Source organism: Balaenoptera borealis, assembly GCF_965194805.1.
Source record: "Balaenoptera borealis genome assembly, chromosome: X".
In the NCBI taxonomy this organism is placed as follows: Eukaryota; Metazoa; Chordata; class Mammalia; order Artiodactyla; family Balaenopteridae; genus Balaenoptera; species Balaenoptera borealis.
The window spans coordinates 4,167,865-4,188,513 of record NC_138881.1 but is presented as its reverse complement, the minus strand read 5'-3'; the positions used below and the strand labels follow the sequence as shown (position 1 = coordinate 4,188,513).

Sequence of the window (20,649 nt, the reverse complement as noted above, 5' to 3'; positions counted from 1 at the left end):
TTAATCTGTCTGAATTCAAATGGTCTCTTTTGTGCGTCTCTTTCATTGTTCAGTTGTGTGTGGGGAGTGGTGACGGCTTACTGCTTTACAAGCTTCAGTTCAGAGACAGTAAATCTCAAAAACCAATGTTTCATCAGCTGAAATGCTGAGAGGATTTGGGGTCCAAGAATGTTTGTCCATGAAAGGAGCTGTTTGTTTAAAATCACTGGCATTAGCCAGTCAAGGAAAGTTATGTGCTCATCTGGGAAGCTGACTTCTGCGGATGCTTCGATGTTTGCTAATGTGTGTGTGTGTTTCCCAGTTGATACGCTATCATGTTGTCGTTCATACAGTCCCACGCTAGGAAGCCCACACACATCGTATGTCTGGGTTATATCGAACACCGTGTTTTGACAATCAGAATCGGAAAGGAATATGCTGTCATAGGGAACATAAGATGACTTGCATTCATTCTGTCCCTGCAGTGGGAACTCTGACCTGCTTATCATTTCAATTTTAAAAAAGAACCAAAAAAAAAAAAAAAAAAAAAAGCAATCCCTGGATGTTGCAATAAATGAAGATTACATGGCAGACGCTATGGAAACACCAGCTTCCAAAAAACCCACGTGTCTTTGCTCAAGTTCAGAGACACGTGGAGAGCTGTTTCCCTCAGGACGTTTGGAAGGCAAGCAGAATTGCCAAGATCAAGGCTTTCCATGGGCTGCTCTTAGGAGAAGTCAGATTTGCCTGGGTATGGAAGATTAATGAGCCCGCCCTTGGAGAGGTTTTACAAGCCATGTTTTGCTGGGGACGGAGGGGCTCTGATTTCATAAAGCCTCGCGATTTACCATCTGTTGCAAATCCTCCCCAGAAACAGGAAGCGACTAGATCATTCCGTGAGAGCAGAGAGTAGGAGGGAGGTGGACAGAGGAGGGATGAGTTAAAAACAGAACAGTTCCGCAAGAAAATTCCTGGAGCCTTTAGAAATGAACCACCTCTTTCCTGAATGTGGGAAGAGAGGTTTGTCTTACGGTTCTTACAGGGCACCCAAGCTGCCATCATAAGCCCGTTCCATCCATAAAGCTGGCGTGAAAGAGGCTTTTCTCCCAAGCAGGGCACGATTCGTTTTATGAGAAAGCATGTAAAACGTTAAGAGGGATGAATGTGGAGGCCCTAGAACATTCACGGGCATGAAACCCTAATTAGTAATTGCTCATTAAACAAGGAGGGCCCAGAAACATCTGAACACCCCCTCTCATCATAGCTAATCTCACATCCATCCCCAGGAACCTAAGACGGGAGTGGGTTTGTGCGATGTGCCCTAAATGTTCAACCTGGCAGTTGTCGTCTTGCATCTACCTGTAGGGCTAGGCGATCGTGAGTCCCGATTATTGTGATTTTAGAGTAACAGCAACAATAACCCTTCTGGCTGCTTTCTTTTGAACCAGACTATTTCTAATCCCCTCCTGGCTCCCATCCCCCATTTCCCACAGGTACTCAGGCAAGCTGTGGAAGGGAAGCTTCATTCTCCTCAGTAGGTGTAAGATCTCATCCTTTATGATTTTGTTTTAGGTTCTGAGAAGCCGGTACTCCGAGAGCCTCTTGGATTGCTGTCAGCTTTGCTTAGGGATGTGTTTGAAGGCATTGGTTCTCACTTCTGTTATTTTAGGGCTTGGATCAGTCTGTCTTCGTATAAACACTGCGGCTGCTTTCCATGGTTATTGAATAAGCATTCGTTGAAATGGGTGAACGTCATGACCCTTGGAATAAAGAAATGGTGCAGAAAGGAAAAATATCATAATTGGGGATTTGGTGTAGGGGCAAATAAGAATGGGAAGTGGAAAAAACAACAACGACAACAACTTTTTATGACTTTTTTTTTTTCCCCAGAAGGCTTATTCAAGACAGATTTGGACATAAAGTTGGATTAAAGTTTGTGCAAGTATTTAAGCTTGGAGGATGCTTTATAAAATATTCATAGTTTTGAATCTGAGTAGGAGAGTGTCTCTTCCACAAAAATGACTTCAAACATCAGAGGAAAGCAGAGTTTCCAGGTCAAGATCCTTTTTGCAATGTGAGAGGAACAGGGAATGAGATAGATCTTGAAAACTGATCACTTTGCCACAATTAAATGCCCATATTGCCTTATTTGCAGCTTTAAAAAAAAGGAAGAATTTAGAATTTCATGCCTTGAGTGAAATCTAATTGCTTAATTTACAGAATCCTCCTATTTTTTAAAATAAAATGTACCAGCCCATGATATTTTGGAGACAGTTGGGGAGATTTGAATATGTACTGGCTTTTGGCTGAGATTAAAGAATTATAAGTTTCTGCATGTAACTGTGATATCTTCCTTATATAGAAAAATAGAGATGCATCCTAAACTATTTGTGTGGCATGACATGATGGCTATAATTTACTCTGAAATTTAAGCATTAAAAGGAGTTAAATGAAAATATGAATGAGGAATTCAATGGGGAAAAGCAAACCTATTTTATGCACAGTGCACACAATCTTATACACAGATGCCAACACGCACACTGTTTTGCCCTGAAAAACTTCTTTTAGGAGTCTTTTTTGTTTTCCCAAGGAAAACCAACATATACACAGGAGTGATAACTTAAATCTAGTAAAGTGTATAGGTTTCTGATATTGTCGTGTATTGTAAATATTTTAGATTCATTTCGCCTTATATGTTAACCCCATACAAACCCCCAGATGAGACACTTTATTATAGTGTCAAAAGAAACAAAAACCATTGTAACTCTTATTTACACAATATACTCCTTTCTGCCATGGAAAAGGTGCTACACTGTTGCTTCTCATTTATAGGAAGGAAAAGTGAAGAATGAACAAAGTAAACCATGGAATGTCTTTCCAAATAGCAGCGACATTGACGTATATTTTGTAGGTGACAACCCCACATCTCCTGTGTTCTTTCGCAGGGTTTTTAAGTACCGGCGACCAGGCGGCCAAAGGCAACTATGGGCTCCTGGATCAGATCCAAGCATTGCGTTGGATTGAGGAGAACGTCGGGGCCTTCGGTGGGGATGCCAAGAGAGTGACCATCTTCGGCTCCGGCGCGGGTGCTTCTTGTGTCAGCCTCTTGACCTTGTCTCACTATTCAGAAGGTAATGAAAGCATCCCCACGGTGGGCAGGGAAGCCTGGGACCCAGAAATGAACCCATATTGAGTTCTTCTCCAAGGTGCATGCAGGGTGGCCATAGTCTCTATTGAAACCTCCACAGAAAATCCCCCAAATGACATGTGTCCACATCCTCTTCTCTTAACTCAGCTTGCTTTGTGATTTTTTAAATTGTTGAGGTATGATTGACATACACCATTACATTAGTTTCAGGTGTACAACATGAGGATTTGCTGTTGGTATACAGCGCAAAACAGTCACCACAGGAAGTCCAGTTAACACCTGTCACCATTTAGTTACAAATTCTTTTCCTTCTGATGAGAATTTTAAGGTCTCCTCTCTTAGCTACTTTTAAGTGTGCAATACAGTATTATTAACTATCTTAACGATATATTTTTCTCACTTAGACTTACGGCAAAGAGCCGCTGCTTACAATAATGGGAGGAAAATGACTTCTTTAGAAATGCCTACACCCTGCTTTTGCCTGTCTGAGTTTATTTGGACAACTTTAAATTTTATTAACTTCAATTTTCATCTTGGGAGAAGAAATATGAAAGGGAATCAGTATGTGGATGATGGTTACAGATTTTTAGATTTCGTGATAAACAAAGCTTGTAGCCATATGGTTATAAAGTCACGTCTTTGATGCAAACTAATTCAAGTTGATTCCCTCTGGTCCATTGGTGATGGAGGTTCCCAGCAATATCAGATGAGAGATTTTTAAAAGAAAAATCAACAGAAATGGGGTGCCGTGGGCCTGGAGGCACCTTAATAACTTCCTGGCTCTCCCTTGAAAAATGGAATAAAAATAAAAACAAAACAAGAAGATGCAGCCCTGGGACACTTTGGCAAGTACAAGTGAATATTCATAATAACAGTCTAAATCATCAAGGTCGTGTTATGTTTCCTTCTGTGTCATTGGTTGGTTTAAGGATTTAGCACATCTATTTGAACCATTTTTATGAAAAGCACCTGAAACTTTAAAGGAATTATTTTTCTTTAAAGAGTCTTATATTATCTTTCTTTAAAGTACCCTAAACATGTTAAAAAAAAAAAAAGGGGACGTATCATCGTGCAATAAGATAGCATCCCATTTTTTTCCTTGCTTCCTACACTATCGTGGACAAGTTAATGACTCTTTCTGTGCCTTGATTGCTTCATTAGCAAGATATGATTGACGATGATTTTTATTTTTAAGTCTTGTGAAGTCTGAATTTCTTGATTCTTTATTTCGTAATGGCTGAGGAGAGGTAGAATGAAAAGCTTATGTTTGTATTAACCCTTTATTAAAAAAGGAAAAAGTGAGTAAATTAGATCATTAGTGGTAACGATTCCTATAGCATTTTAGAAAATACCCGTATTTTCCCATTTCTCAATGGATATAATCATGGTTCTCCATTTACAAAATAGTCAGGACCAACTCTAGTAGTAATCAAACACATGTCAGCCAAAACTAATGGGGGAAGAGTGTTAATTCCTTAAATCAATAGATCAGAAATGAATATGGTAATGCTTTGCATCATTTCTGCAAAGTAGCTCTCTAAAATCAACCCAGCAATAGAATCAAGAATTAATGAACATACCCAAACTGTTGGCCTTAGGAATTTCACTTGTCATGATATAACTTAATGAAATCAACATACACATGGGAAAAAGGTGTTTTCATGGAGTTTTCTACCACAGCATTCTCATAGCAAAGAATGAAAGGAAAAGCTACAAGACCAAAAAGACAAGAACATTGTAAATGACAAGTGCATTTACTTGAAGGAACTAATTTGTTTTAAGAATTGTGCTTAAGATACGCATTAACCTGGGAGACATGATATGAAGAGCTCATTCAGCAAACCATCACCTTGGCCAGGTACCACATTCCCTTTGACCCTGTCATGGACAGGAATGCCATTCCAAGCAACTCTCAGATCCTGATGGAGCAGGAAGAGTTCCTTAATTATGATATCAATATACTATGCAGATGTTGGACACAGTTATACACAACAGACCAATGGGAGGGAAAGCACCAAGAAGGAATGATACTAAAAATATTAAAGTAGCTCCTATTTTATAGTGTGAATTATAGGTGACTTTTTCTTTAACTTTTCAAGTTTTATCACAGGTTGTATTACTTCCTTGCCAAAACATACATACACACACACACACACACACACACATACACACGGCTACCTCAATCATGGCCAACAGTTATGACAGAGAGAAAAAATGTGTAACTTCTAGCAACATTTTTCTAATTCTGGTTGCCTTCATTTATGAATGTCTTTTAATAGATCAAATATGGACATCATTTCCTTAAGGTGCTTTAAAACATTCACCTTGAGAGCCAGACACACAAGTCAATACTTGCACATTTCCAACAGAATGGTAAACATTGGGAAATTGGCCCCAAATGAGCTTGATGGTGTGTTGGGCAAAGCCAGATCTTTTTAAACAGTTCAGTCTTGTGTGTCACCTGTAGGCAATCCTCTAGTCTTTAGAATCACATTTTCCTGACTGCAGTCATGTTTCCTTCATCCTTGATTGCTTGTATGACCTTAAACATTGACAGGGCATGGACTTCTGGACTCCCCGCTGAATGCTTTTATTCTCCCAATGACTTATGAGGCATCAGAGCTAGATCATGCTGGAGTTCAAGGAAATGGCAGGAAGAGATAAGGAATAGAACACCATGATCTAATAGCCTTCCATCTCATACTGGAGTGGTTAGAAATAGACTTTTATTTACTTCTGGACATCCACGTACTAGACTGATCAGATAGGAAATTTTAAGCTACACAGAATTTTACTCATAAAACAGCCCAAGATTTTTCAAGTTTCTCACCAAACAGACATGTTTAAAATGTGGCAGAATAAATTGTACAAAAGTCTGGGCTTTGAGTGGATGCAACTTTGAAATTAATGATTTTTTTTGGAAAAAAGATACATTTTAGTGGGGCATTCAAGTGAAGATTTCTTTAGGAATAGCTAATTTAATGAATTTATTTTAATTGCATGTTTTTAGCACCTTCAGTATATGGAGTGTGGAAATAAAAATGCATTCCAGAATTTATACTCTGAAACTGATTTCAGTGGATCTTCCCCCTCTAATAAAATGGTACCTGGTTTTGCCAGTAAGAGAAAACAGCCTTTGATCTCTTATGGCCACAAAGCATATTTTTAGAGGCTGGGGGTTGTGATTACTCTGAGACTCTTTATTTATGACATCTGGGGGTGGAGACACTAGTATTACACAAAACTGGGGACGGAGAAACAGGTTGTATGTTTTTAGCACTGCAGCTAAAGTGTAAATGCAGTTTCGTTTTGTAAACTCTGTGTGTGCTTGTGTGTGTGTGTGTGTGTGTGTGTGTGCGTGTGTGTGTCTGAGAGCATCCTATAAGACCACTGTCCAGCAGGAGGGGGAGGGGGAAGAAGGAGATAGAAATGAGAGAAAGAGATGCCGAATGCGCTGAATGCTACAGTATCCAGAAATTCACATGCCCGAGGGACAATCAGAGCCTTCTTTGCTGAGTAAAAGCTGCTTTTCTGTCTTTCGGGTTTTCATTTGCATGCCCACAATTTTGCACCTGCAGGTCTGTTCCAGAAGGCCATCATCCAGAGCGGGACTGCCCTGTCCAGCTGGGCCGTGAACTACCAGCCTGCCAAGTACACTCGGATATTGGCAGATAAAGTCGGCTGCAACATGCTGGATACCACGGATATGGTGGAATGCCTTCGGAATAAGAACTACAAAGAGCTCATTCAGCAGACCATCACCCCGGCCACGTACCACATCTCCTTCGGGCCCGTCATTGACGGGGATGTCATCCCCGACGACCCTCAGATCCTGATGGAGCAGGGGGAGTTCCTCAACTATGACATCATGCTCGGGGTCAACCAGGGGGAGGGGCTGAAGTTCGTGGACGGCATCGTGGACAATGAAGATGGCGTGACGCCCAACGATTTTGACTTCTCGGTGTCCAACTTCGTGGACAACCTTTACGGCTACCCGGAGGGGAAGGACACCTTGCGGGAAACCATCAAGTTCATGTACACGGACTGGGCAGATAAGGAGAACCCTGAAACACGGCGGAAAACCTTGGTGGCTCTGTTCACCGACCACCAGTGGGTGGCCCCCGCCGTGGCCACCGCGGACCTGCACGCGCAGTACGGCTCACCCACCTACTTCTACGCCTTCTACCACCACTGCCAAAGCGAGATGAAGCCCAGCTGGGCGGACTCAGCCCATGGCGATGAGGTCCCCTACGTCTTCGGGACCCCCATGATTGGCCCTACCGAGCTCTTCAGCTGCAACTTCTCCAAGAATGATGTCATGCTCAGCGCAGTGGTCATGACCTACTGGACGAACTTCGCCAAAACCGGGTATGTTCTTCTCCCCATCAGGTTATCGTTTGTCCGGTTCCTCCCTGTAAGTGTGGTTTCCATGACTGGCTAGACTGCGGTGTGCAGGCATGCACACACAATAACAAAAGCAGTCATTCTTCCCCCCCCCCCCCCCCAGCATCTAGGGACACCTCATGTTTTCTTTACCCCTGAATTGTTTTCTATCAAGTCAGATTTTTTGCTAAGGTGCTAGGTGCATATTGAAAATTCTACACTTGCTACTGGGGTCAGATTTAGATATATTTGGCTATTCTATTGAAAACTGATCCTGGAGTTTCAAATCTAGATAGGACCTTGTCTTGTTTGGTAAATAAGAGGGTTATCAAAATACATGTGCCACATGGAATGCATAGCCAAGGAATGAAATAAATCTCATAATAAATATACAGAAATACTATATGTGTATATAATATATATATTATATATGTATATGCACATGTAATAACTCCTAATCTCATAACTGTAGAGAAATCCTATGTGTGTGTGTGTGTAAGATATATATACACATATGTATCTATATACACGCATAGGATTTCTCCATTGTTGTGAGATTTATTTTCTATATATACATATACATACAACATACATTTACTTTGTTTATATATAAATATTTACACGTGTTTATTTCATTAATATAAATTGCATACATGTGTGTATATTTATCTGTATATCTGTAGACACATATAGAAAGCTCATTGGCTAAATATAGTAGGAAATATACAAGAGTTACACATACAACAGGGTCCACCCGTATTCCACTGAGCAGATTCTCTGCAAGCAACGAAAGAAAAGCCTCCCCAGCATCTTAAGGAGCTACAAATATCGGATCATCTTTTCATTTTCTCTTGTCGAATAACCTAATTGTGGAAATTAATGAGGTATCGTTCTGTTCTACCTGCCTGTGCTTCTGTCATTAACCTTGAGCTTCTTGTACCGACTCTACAGTGAAGATCCTCCCGGCTCTGGAGGATGGAGAATCTTCCTGTGGGTCGCTGGGGGGTGGAATTAGGCCCCATACTGCAGCAGCCCCGCAGTGCCTGAGCCTCATGTAGCTCTAATGAGAGGATGTGGGGATGCCGGGGATGTGTAGGGGGTTAGCAGGTATCATTCTTTACAATGATTCCAAATACTCTGGTGGGAAGTGGTTTCATGGTTTTGCAGTCTTAGGAAAAGTGTGGCACGTTTCTTGAGTGGAAAATATGTTGTATGGATACCGACTTTGGACTGTCCCATTTTACAAGTTTGACCTAAGAAAGACAGTGGGGTACGGAGATGGTACAACTGTGCTGGGGAGAGATGCTTGTCTGTCCCCAAAAGGTTCTTTTTTCAACAAGGAGGTGATTGAGGTCACGTCAGCAAGTATTTTTAAGTAACCCCTGTTTATTAGATTCCTAGGGCTGCTGCAGCAAAGTACCAAAAATGATGTAGCTTAAAACAACAGAAATGTATTTCACGGTTCTGGAGGCTAGAAGTCCACAGTGAAGGTGTCCGCAGGGCTGAGTTGTCTCTAAGACCCATAGGGGAATGTTTCCATGCTGCTTCTTAGCTTCTGGTGCTTTGCTGGCAATGTTTGGTGTTGCCTGACTTGTAGCTGCATCTCTCCAAGCTCTGTGTCTGTCATACCGTGGTGGTCTCCCAGCACGTCTGTCTTTATATGGCCATCTTCTTCTTTTTTATCTTTATTGAAGTATAGTTTATTTACAATCTTGTGTTAATTTCTGCTGTACAGCAAAGTGATTCAGTTATAGACATATATATATTCTTTTTCCTATTCTTTTCCATAATGGTTTATCACAGGATATTGAGTATAGTTCCCTGTGCTGTAGAGTAGGTCCTCATTGTTTATCCATCCCATATATAATAGTTTGCATCTGCTAATCCCATACTCCCACTCCATCCCTCCCCCACTCCCCTCCCCCTTGGCAACTACAAGTCTATTCTCTCTGTCTGTGACTCTGTTTCTTTTTCGTAGATAAGTTCATTTGTGTCATATTTTAGATTCCACATATAAGTGATATCATATGGTATTTGTCTTTCTCTTTCTGACTTATTTTACCTAGTATGATAATCTCTAGTTGCATCCATGTTGCTGCAAATGGCATTATTTTGTTCTTTTTTATTTTGGCCATCTTCTTATAAGGGCACCAATCATATTGGTTTAGGAGTCCATCCTGCTCCAGTATGACCTCATCTTTTTTTTTTAATTTTTATTTTTTGTCCGGGCCGTGCGGCTTGCGGGATCTTAGTCCCCCAACCAGGGATCGAACCAGTGCCCCCTGCAGTGGAAGCACAGAGTCCTAACCACTGGACCGCCAGGGAATTCCCACTATAACCTCATCTTAACTTGACTGACTACATCTGCAATGACCCTATTTCCAATAAGATCACACTGTGAGGTCCTGGGTGTTAGGACTTCAGCGTATCTTAATTTGAGGGGGAAACAGTTCAATGCATAACCCCTTTTAAAGGCAGGACCAATGCCCCATTGTGTCATAGAACTCAGATAGGTAAAGCCTGCCCTTGCAAAGCGTTGCCTTCTTTTGAAGCAAAAAAACTCACAGGAGCGTTTCCCACACCATGGCCATGCCTATCGAGTACATCACCATCCAAACCTATCATTAATTCCATAACATCTAAACACAAATCGTGACTTACTTTTGTTAAAGCCACCTACTTTCTTTTTCTCTCACGTGTTTTGGAAATAAACTTTGTATGATTTTCTTAAATGGAAAGCTAGGATCATTCATCATCAATTTAACTGAACCATTAAAGAAAACTACGAAATCCAAATAAAGCCATTAAATTCTCATTAGCTGTTCTTGCCTGCCAAAGGCTCTGAGATGGATTTTCTCTTGTTGTTTTAAAAAAAAAAAAACACAAAGAAAAATTAAAGGAAATTAATGTCATGAGATGGTAGAGAAACGCTAGCACCAAACCTGTAGGTCACCAGGACCTGTCAATGACTAAGTGAGGATTGAAAATGTTGAGTGTTCTTTAAAACGTTTTTTAAGATGTTGAGTGCTTTTTAATTTCATAACTCTATATTCCTAAAATCACTTTGCTTAGTGCCTGTGGTTCACGCCCCTCATTTGGGGAACACAGTGGTGGAGATGTAAAATAGCTTGGGCTTAATCCCTGGCCGAGTATACTCATGTGGCCACTAGTGGTGCGTGTTTAGGATACTTTTGGATTTCATAAAGATGCTAAAGTAGCGGATGGGGAAGGAATAAGGACTTAGCTTGGAGGAATAGCTGCCATCTGACCAGAGTCCAGGTAGAGATCTCACTGTGGTAACAGGATATCGCTAACGGATGGCCTCGGATGTCAGTCTGAAAAATCTGGATTTTATCCAAGCAGGAGCTCTTTTTATTTCTGTGGTCCATGTGGAGCATAGCCGAAATCATACTTGGGGATATTAATGCAATGAGTTTTCACAACACATTTGAAAGGTCGTTGGAATGACTCAAATCATCTTTCTTTTTTTTTTTTTAATTAATTTTATTTAGTTTTGGCTGCGTTAGGTCTTTGTTGCTGCACGCGGGCTTTCTCTAGTTGCGGCAAGCAGGGGCTACTCTTCGTTGCAGTGCACGGGCTTCTCATTGCGGTCACTTCTCTTGTTGCAGAGCACGGGCTCTAGGCGCATGGGCTTTGGTAATTGTGGCACGTGGGCTCAGTAGTTGTGGCTCGCGGGTTCTAGAGCGCAGGCTCAGTAGTTGTGGCACACGGGTTTAGTTGCTCCGCAGCATGTGGGATCTTCCCGGACCAGGGCTTGAACCTGTGTCCCCAGCATTGGCAGGTGGATTCTTAACCACTGCGCCACCAGGGAAGCCCTCAAATCATCTTTTAAGGAAGTTACTCAGAACTTCCTCTAACCTGCAATGCAATACGCAATTTCAAACGTAAGTCAGGAGGATCACATTTCAGTAGCTTATGGTTTAACAAAAAATGGGGGATTGAGCAAAGTCTAGTGATTTAGGTGTTTGCCAGTGGATGATATGGCTTATGAGGTGGTTGCTAGTTATTCATTGATTGATTTTAAATAGGGTAGTGGCATGATCAGCCCTGTGTGGAGGAGGATTTCTTTGTCCCTAGGGGGCTGCTAAAGTGGTCCAGCTGAGGAGAATGAGGCAGTATGGTGCCAGTAATGGAACAGCATGGGATCAAACCATCTCTCATGTCATTAAGGGTCTCATACCTTATCTGATGCCAGCAAGGGAAGAGCATAGGATAAACCATCCGTGATGTCACAGTGTGAGGTGAGATGCTTAACTCTGTTCTCCAGAACACATACTCAGGCAATGACCCACAGAATATGATGGAATACACTTGAGTACCATCCGCTGCTCCCTGTAAGCAGTACAGAGACAGGAGTTTGGTTATAAGAATACCCTATCATATGTGTAATCACAACATATGGCTGAGAAGAAAGGATTACGTTGTGTCAGAACATGCTTTGCCGTGGTCGCTGGGTGGACCTTCACATCTGCTGCCCCTCGTAAACAGCACCCCGATGACCCTGACTACTCATACGTTTGCTGAGATGAGGTGAACCCTGGGGCTTCTTTCTATATGACCAAAGCTCACAGTGCTGACCTTACAGGTAGGCTTAAGTGTAGATATATCTGGTATGCCGATTTTTTGTTGTTGTTGTTAAGCACAGAAAACATAATGTGGGGATGGTGTCTGTGGTAGGCATGGAAGGAAGGAAGGAAGGATGGAAGGATGGAAAGAAGGAAGGAAGGATAGAAGGATGGAAGGAAGGAGAGAGGGAGGGAAGAAGGAAGGAAGGATAGAAGGATGGAAGGAAGGAGTGAAGGAAGGAAGGATAGAAGGATGGAAGGAAGGATAGAAGGATGGAAAGAAGGAAGGAAGGATAGAAGGATGGAAGGAAGGAGTGAAGGAAGGAAGGATAGAAGGATGGAAGGAAGGATAGAAGGATGGAAAGAAGGAAGGAAGGATAGAAGGATGGAAGGAAGGAGAGAGGGAGGGAAGAAGGAAGGAGGGAAGGAAACAAAGAAAGAAGGAAAGAGGGAGGGGAGGGAAGGAGGAAGGGGGGAGGGAGGGAAGGGGAGCAGAGGAGAATGCTTTCATCGCTAGGAGACTGTTTCAATAATCCAGGTGAGAAGACTAACCCAAAACAGCGCTGGGAAAGGACAGCGAAGCCAAGACATTAAGTATTAGGCTAGAAATAAGGCTACTTGGAGAGTTTTGATAAATGAGAAGTTATGTCTGGGAAAAATTAAAACTAATCCCAAGGTTTACGAATGATTACACAGATTTAAACTCTTTGTCACATCCAACCTCTTTGGGAATAGGTGGGAAGGCATTGGTCCTGGCCACTCAGTAGAAATCAGGTGCTCATTGATCAAGGACCAATGCGATTTGGGTCTGTGTGGGGAGAGGTGGATAAAATGGGTAGGATGAGGGTCTCTACAGACGATATGGCTGTGAACAGTACCTTCACCGTTCTGTATGGAAGGCCTCGGAGGCTCTTGGAATTCAGAGATGGGAAGGCCGTTGGCCGATAAGCCAATGTATATTATGTAAGAAAAACAACATATATTCCAATATGTCAAAATACATTTGTGTAGGTCGAGTGGGTGGGATGACGTATTTTTCATTGGTTTTCAGATGCCATCTTTACTTTTGATTTTGCTCATATCCTGTAATTGATTTATATTTCAACCTTTGCTCAATCTTTGCAAAAATCAGGAAACAGACAGGAAAGATGGGTTAGATAGAGTTGCAGTCAAAGCCTGGTTTTAAAAGTGACCTTTATTGCCCCAGAGTATTTTAAGCTCAGTGAAGGAACATCTCTACTGGTTGTATAGGACGGACTGAACACAAACTTCTTGGTGCGGGGGGTAGTTTTCTTCTTAGAGGTCTAGGGACAAATAGTCAACCACGACATTGTTTTAGGGGTAAGGAAAACCTTATACCATCCAAAGGAGCATATCATAGGGTTCACTGGTATTTTTAAAGAGATCGTGTTACCCATCTCTCGCAAATAAGATGAACCACAAGACCTTGGAGACGCATTTAACCATCCACTTCTAAGATGATATCGCAAATGAAATATGACAGGTAAAAATGTATGTTTAGGTGACGAGGAGTATGGATAGGTATTGAGGTTTTTACTAGAGAAAGAAGGTGTGTCTGTTTCATTCTCTCCTTAATCATTATCATCTTTAATTTTACTCGTGGGTATTAAAACACGCCGTGTGCTGAAGCAAAGTCTAAACAACAAGGCAGTGGTATCCCACATAGAGATCTTACTGTCTTTGGGGTGTTTGACAAGGGAAACTGATGAGCCTTCATAAGCGCCGTGAGTTTATCTTGGTTTAAGGCTTCTGACTGTGCATCTCCAAGAGCTTTGATAGATTGTATCGGGCTAAAGCATACTTACCGGATTTTCAAAATCCTCTGTTCTCTGAGAACAAAATAAATGTGTTTCCTTACCTTTCAAATATACACCGAATTCCATTAAAAAAATCGATAAATATCCTACATGAACAGACACTCTCTTTCCTAGATGCCCTCTCTTCAATAAAAGATCAGTACAACTAAAAGACCAATTCCGTGAAATCAGATCAATGCAAACATAGTAGGAATCCTCACTCCCTTTCGTTGCTTTTAGAACAATAAAAATCGATGACAAATTTCTCCATGACAGATTCCAATGAAATAGGAATTTTCCAACAGTGTATTTCAGAAGACTCAAATAAAAAAACTTGAGGTGCTATATTAAATCCAACATTTTTTGAAAACATGTAAGAATATAAAAATGAATTAAAAGCAGATTATTTTAAAGTATATAAATGTTTATAAATGAACACATAAATAAGAAAGCTCGTTGTATTAAGACCTATAATTTTTTATATTTTATCATCTCACTAATAAGAGCACAGCAGTTAGTGTGTACTCAGTTACGTGGTAAAATTTCTTTGTCCTGCATACCACATATATAATCATATCTACGATCATATATATACCTATGCATCTATATATATATATGTGTGTGTGGGTGTGTGTGTGTATAGTATGCAGTATGTACTGTTGTATACAATATACTTTTATACAGTATATACTATACACAGTGTATAATATACTGTATGCACTGTGGTATACAGTGTACTTTGATACAGCATATACTATATACAGTATATAGTGTACCATATATGCTATGATATACATAGTATACTTTTATACAATGTATACTATATACAGTGTACAGTGTACCATATATACTGTGGTATACAGTATATTGTTATGCAGTATATACTATACATAGTGTATAGGATACTTTGATACAGCATATACTATATACAGTATATACTGTACCATGTATGCTATGATGTACACTGTATACTTTTAAAAAGTATATACTATGTATAATTTACAGTGTACCGTATATACAGTATATTGTTATGCAGCATACACTACATCTAGTATATTATTATACCATATATACTGGTATGCAGTATACTTTTATGTAGCATATACTATGTAGAATGTATAGTATTACGTATATTCTGTGGCTATATACAGTATGTTATTTATAGTCCTCTCTCACTAGCAATTTGTAGGTATTCTAATTTATGCATTATAGAGAGGGATACTATTTACTGAGCTCTTACTACATGCCAGGAATATTGTAGTTATTATTTAACCTTTCTCACTTCCTTTCCATCCCAGTATTCTTATCCACTTTATAGATGAGGAAGATGAGGCTAAGAGAGGCTTAAGGATTTGCTCAAGATTTCACAGCTTGTAAAGAGGGAGAGATGCAGAACTTAATGTATGGAAATGATTTTGACAGCCTCAGACTGAGGGCTAAAGTCCTTCCTTTGGCAGATGCATCTGTTGGTCAAGTGCATCGTTTGCATCCTGCACACTACTTGGGAATGTCTGTAGACTTCAGGTCTGCCAGTGGGACCTTCTGGTTCCCCAGTCTTCTGATACATGAGCAAACAGGCAGTGGCTGAAGGCAGCTTCAAGTGTTACCTGGAAAATAGAAGTTAGAACACCTGGAGCAATAGATCTGAGCAAACTGGGTCTGCACATCATGTATGAATGTTCAGTGTCAACTAGGTGACGTTATGTCATGCACGATCTCACATTTTCCAAACCAGTACACTTTAAGATGAAACCTGTTTTACAGCTCACTTTACCAAGCCTAGAAAAAATGGAAGAAATGAGAATATGATACCTTTGCAGGGCGGGGGGAGGTTGTTTGTTATCTTAAAAGAGTTGGTTGCAAAGATGTTTCAAGTACCATGTTTTGTGGAGAATCTTTCAATTTTGAGGACTCTCCTTCTGCCTGTGCCCACTTATGTAAATTATAGGAGACTTCTTAGGTTCATAGTTGCCATGCACACTTGAAATCTATAAAAACCCTCAATTTCTTGCATCGTGTGGTACTTTTCCTAAAATCCTTAACTCTGCATATCTAAAAGCACCGTCTTACCAAACTTCTTAAATCAACGGGATGTTGTTTGATCTTTACGTGACTCTGTCTTCAGAAGGTTTCCAAGTACATACATATTTCTCTTTCTGAGAGAGAACGAACAATTGATGCATAATTCTATCTATTAACATCTTGTAATTACAAAAGCCAGTTTTTATTTGATTTTTAACATACATTTTAGTTGTAACCGCAATATCTATTCATTTACCTAAGAAGCAATTCTTGAGGAAGGAAGAGAATGGCACAAATTTTGGACCATAGCCTCTAAATCAGGATTCCTCAGCCTCAATACTATTGACACCTGGGACCAGGTACTTCTCTGCTGTGGAGGGGCTGTCCTGTGCCCTGGAGCATATTTAACAGTCACCCTGGCATCTACCCATTCATGGCACCACCCTTCACTTATAACAACCAAAAAACATCTCCAGAAATTACCAGATGCCCTCTTGGGGGCAAATCACCCCTGGCTGAGATTTCTGACTCAAAAGTAGTTAAACTTGAAAGGCTGAAAATTTTCCAAGACACATTTTTGGTTTCCTTCTTTATCATGGAAGATAATTGGATGCATTAAAAAAATGTAGAAGTGTTATGAAAATGCTATCATACTGCCATCAGGAATTATTTTTAAAATAAAGGTAAGGGGATTTTAAAGAAAAGGCAAAATGGCAGCGCGTCGGGATTAAAACACCATGTATTTGTTGCTACTTGAGTACTTTGTGCATATCAATAAACACATGAGATTATCTGATTGTAATTTTATTGTATTTGATTAAAATTTACTTGGGAAATGTGGAAGAGTGTGACCTTTCTCTTTTTTTCTCCCTTCTGTCCCCAGTGATCCTAATCAGCCAGTTCCTCAGGACACCAAGTTCATTCACACAAAACCCAATCGCTTTGAGGAAGTGGCCTGGTCCAAGTATAACCCCAAAGACCAGCTCTATCTGCATATTGGCTTGAAACCCAGAGTGAGGGACCATTACCGAGCCACAAAAGTGGCTTTCTGGTTGGAACTCGTGCCTCACTTGCACAACTTGAATGAGATATTCCAGTATGTGTCCACAACCACAAAGGTTCCTCCTCCGGACATGACCTCCTTTCCCTACGGAACTCGGCGATCTCCTGCCAAGATATGGCCCACGACCAAACGCCCAGCGATCACTCCCGCCAACAACCCCAAACACTCCAAGGACCCTCATAAAACGGGGCCCGAGGACACCACCGTCCTCATCGAAACCAAACGGGATTATTCCACTGAGTTGAGCGTCACCATTGCCGTGGGGGCATCCTTACTCTTCCTTAACATCTTGGCGTTCGCGGCGCTGTACTATAAGAAGGACAAGAGGCGCCATGAGACACACAGGCGCCCCAGTCCCCAGAGAAATACCACAAATGACATCGCTCACATCCAGAACGAAGAGATCATGTCCCTGCAGATGAAGCAGCTGGAGCATGATCACGAGTGTGAGTCCTTGCAGGCTCACGACACGCTGAGGCTCACCTGCCCTCCAGACTACACCCTCACGCTGCGCAGGTCCCCCGATGACATCCCACTTATGACACCAAATACCATCACTATGATTCCCAACACGCTGACGGGGATGCAGCCTTTGCACACGTTCAATACCTTCAGTGGAGGACAAAACAGTACAAATTTACCCCACGGGCATTCAACCACGAGAGTATAGCTTTGCCGTCTCCTTCCCCTCCCTCTGCGCCTCCCCTCAGCCACACTGAAGAGAGAAAGAAAGAAGCAACATCTCCAAACAAGGAATGTTTGGCTTAAGTCAAAAAAAAAAAGCAAAAGGGCAGCCACTGTGTCCTTGCAGACCCTTTCCATTGGCATTTCCCAGTACAACGAGATCAACTTCTGACCCTACGAAATGTGAAACGTATACATTGCTGTTACAATACTGCTTTAAGATCTCCACCATCCAGCAAACTTTAGTGCAACTAGGACATCGAAGTTTCAAGGACCTGGATGTTTCCAATGTGACCATAGAAGCTGACTCTTCTGGAACTCAGCCGAGGACACATTTTTTTTTTTTAATTACAATTGAAATAAACAAATAAATAAAAGTTCTTTTTGTGCCATACGACAGATGGCTCTACTTAAGTGAAGAAAGAATCTATGGGCTTTTACCCAGCATATGGAGCTGTAATACAGAGAGAAGGAAAAGTAGAATTTTATTAAAATGAAAGAACTGACTATGCAGTTACATACGTAGAGTTCTGTGCAAAGAGATGTTTTGCCAGCCTGAACTCTATTTAAGAAACTTTGTAAAAAAAAAAAAAAAAAATGTATATAGCTGTGCGTTTAAACAAACACAGAGAGAAAAACAAAAACAAACAAAAAAAAGCTTTTATTGGTGTTTTCAGTTTGAAAGAGCTTTTAGCAAGATTGTGCTTTCCATTGTGGTCTGTATGTATATAAATCTATATATACATTAGTCATATCACCTCTGTCTCCTCCAGGACAAAGGAGGATTTTCTTCTTAATTCCTTGTGGCCAACAGACATGGGGTTTTCTAACGTGTTTCATTTGTAGGAGGATGTGATTGTCACACAGCGGACCTAGACCGTCTGTTCGACTAGGCTCTCTCTCCCCTTTTTGGGCTGGAAAGTGCATGCGACAGCATTCTTAGGAGACCATTATTTTTAGGAAAACTTTTATTTTTGTGTGTTAAGGCTTCATGAAGTTGCAACCCCAGGATGGATCCCCAACGTGGAGCCTATTTAAAGCTTGTTGAATTAGAAACACGCACATGCAGAGTGACTGCGGGGGAAAAACAGAATACAAGTCTCGTTCTGTAGTTCTGGTTCTTTGAATCTGTTGAGGAAGAGTTGCTTCCCATCCCAGGGTCCTGCCAAAAAGGAAAAGAAAGCTTGTCTTTGGTAGGGCCAAGCTCTGCTGAGTCAATACAGCTCTGTATTCCCCAGCAGCTGCAGAAGGGTTTGGCTGATGAAATACCTGCTCAGCTTAGCTAATCAGATTGAAAGAGGGCATGTGTCTTTCCTTTCTGTTTAAGCAGTAAGTCCCTTATTTATCAGTAAGCAGGGATTTTTATTTTTTATATCATTTATGGGATAAAACATATGCTTGTCTGAAACTATTACCTTTTGTGGATTTGTGTATCAGTCACTGATCCATGAGTATTACAGAGAGAAAACAAACAAAAGGATAGAACATTAAAAGTGCTTTGCATGGGTTTTCCGGGAAGTTAGGATGGCTTCACTGTCAAGATAACACACAGAAATATTCAGTCATTTTAAATTGGTGAGACAGGGATGAGAAGTTTGTCTCTCTGGCACTTTGTCATTTTCTCATCGTCCTTTTAATTTTACTTAAGGAATATTTTGCAAGTGTCGTAAAGTGGAAGGAAAAAAATAGTAACCATGGTGACTTTATGTTTTGTCTTTCAAAAATTATTGCAACACCGGGAAATAGTAGCCAAAGATATTCGAAGATAATGTCTCTGGGCATGGTTCTCATGGAAACCCAGCATTAAATGTCTTTGCCAAGGTGGACATTCTCCACAAAGATAGTCCAAATTCCTTGTCTCTTCGTATCATCTTTGATTATTGAACCCCTAAACTAAAACTGTAGCAATGCCTATCAAAGTGTTTGAAAATGGCCCCCCTAGAAAAAGAGAGTTCTTAAAAAAATGCATACAGATCATCCAATAAATTCTGTTGTTCATCTTGGTTTAAGATGTGATTCTTAAACCAAGAGTGATTCTCTGTATATACATATGTGAAATATAATCCCAACTTTGCATAGAGTGAAACATCACTCCTGCAGCTAGAGGTGTTATGGGTACGATTTTTGTTCATCATTTTTTAAAGCTATTGTCAGGCCATTTCTGCAAGCTGTGTATTACCCCAGCTAAGCTACGACGAATAGGCTCTCCAGGAAACTACAAAGGACGTGATGCTTGGCACCAATGTGGGTCCGGTATGTTTGTAATGTGAATTCCAGTATTTGTTTAGTATTTCCAATTGTCTTCTGCTAGCAATATGCACAGTAATGTATCAGGCTTGTGACATTTGGATAAGGAAAAAAAAAAAAAAAAGAGTTCTTGTTAAGTGAATAACTTTAGCTTTTACAAAGGATTATGATCAAAAGCAATTTAATACACCTTAAATGATATTTCTACATGGAAAGAAGTTATAGAATCTTCATAGAGTTCTATGAGAATAAAATATACTTGCTATCTATAAAAAAGAGAAAAAAAATAAGAAAAAAAACCATAAGTTAAAAAAAAACTTTCCTAGGCTTTTATTCTTGACCTTCACTGGCACGCAGGGTTTAATGGTTTCTTGGTTTATTATTTTGCGATTTTGTTTTTGATTTTGCCTTAAGTAATGATAGAAGATATATATGGCTGGACACATATGTATAAACTTTTCAGCAGCATTTTTAATAATAAAATATCACAGTATTTTCTAATGCTTTGTGCAAATAATTACGCGTCCATTCTTTTTTTGTAGGTGGCCTATCCTATTTATTTATTTTTCCTTCTTTAGATGTCTTTTTCACTTTAAAAACTAAGTGATACGTCTGACGTAGGTGATAAATGGCACACTCAGTTGGTAATAGATCAGTTTCTTGTGGTTTGTCCTCGTGAACAAGTTTTGTGTCCCCGCTAGGGATTTTCTTCTGGCCTGA

The 20,649-nt window shown here is 40.5% G+C and overlaps 1 protein-coding gene across 18 annotated transcripts in view; it reads left to right on the top strand.

Annotated features, from left to right (window-relative positions):
* NLGN4X (neuroligin 4 X-linked) overlaps nucleotides 1-20,446 on the top strand; it is an 886,820-nt gene extending 866,374 nt beyond the window's left edge. For all 18 annotated transcript variants that reach the window (XM_082375567.1, XM_082375570.1, XM_082375557.1 and 15 more), the window contains 3 exons: nucleotides 2,925-3,110; nucleotides 6,706-7,495; nucleotides 16,819-20,446. In XM_082375567.1, coding sequence (XP_082231693.1) covers nucleotides 2,925-3,110; nucleotides 6,706-7,495; nucleotides 16,819-17,668 — 1,826 coding nt within the window. In that variant the 3' untranslated portion in view covers nucleotides 17,669-20,446. The remainder of the gene's footprint in view (nucleotides 1-2,924; nucleotides 3,111-6,705; nucleotides 7,496-16,818) is intronic.
* Nucleotides 20,447-20,649: the final 203 nt, after the last annotated feature.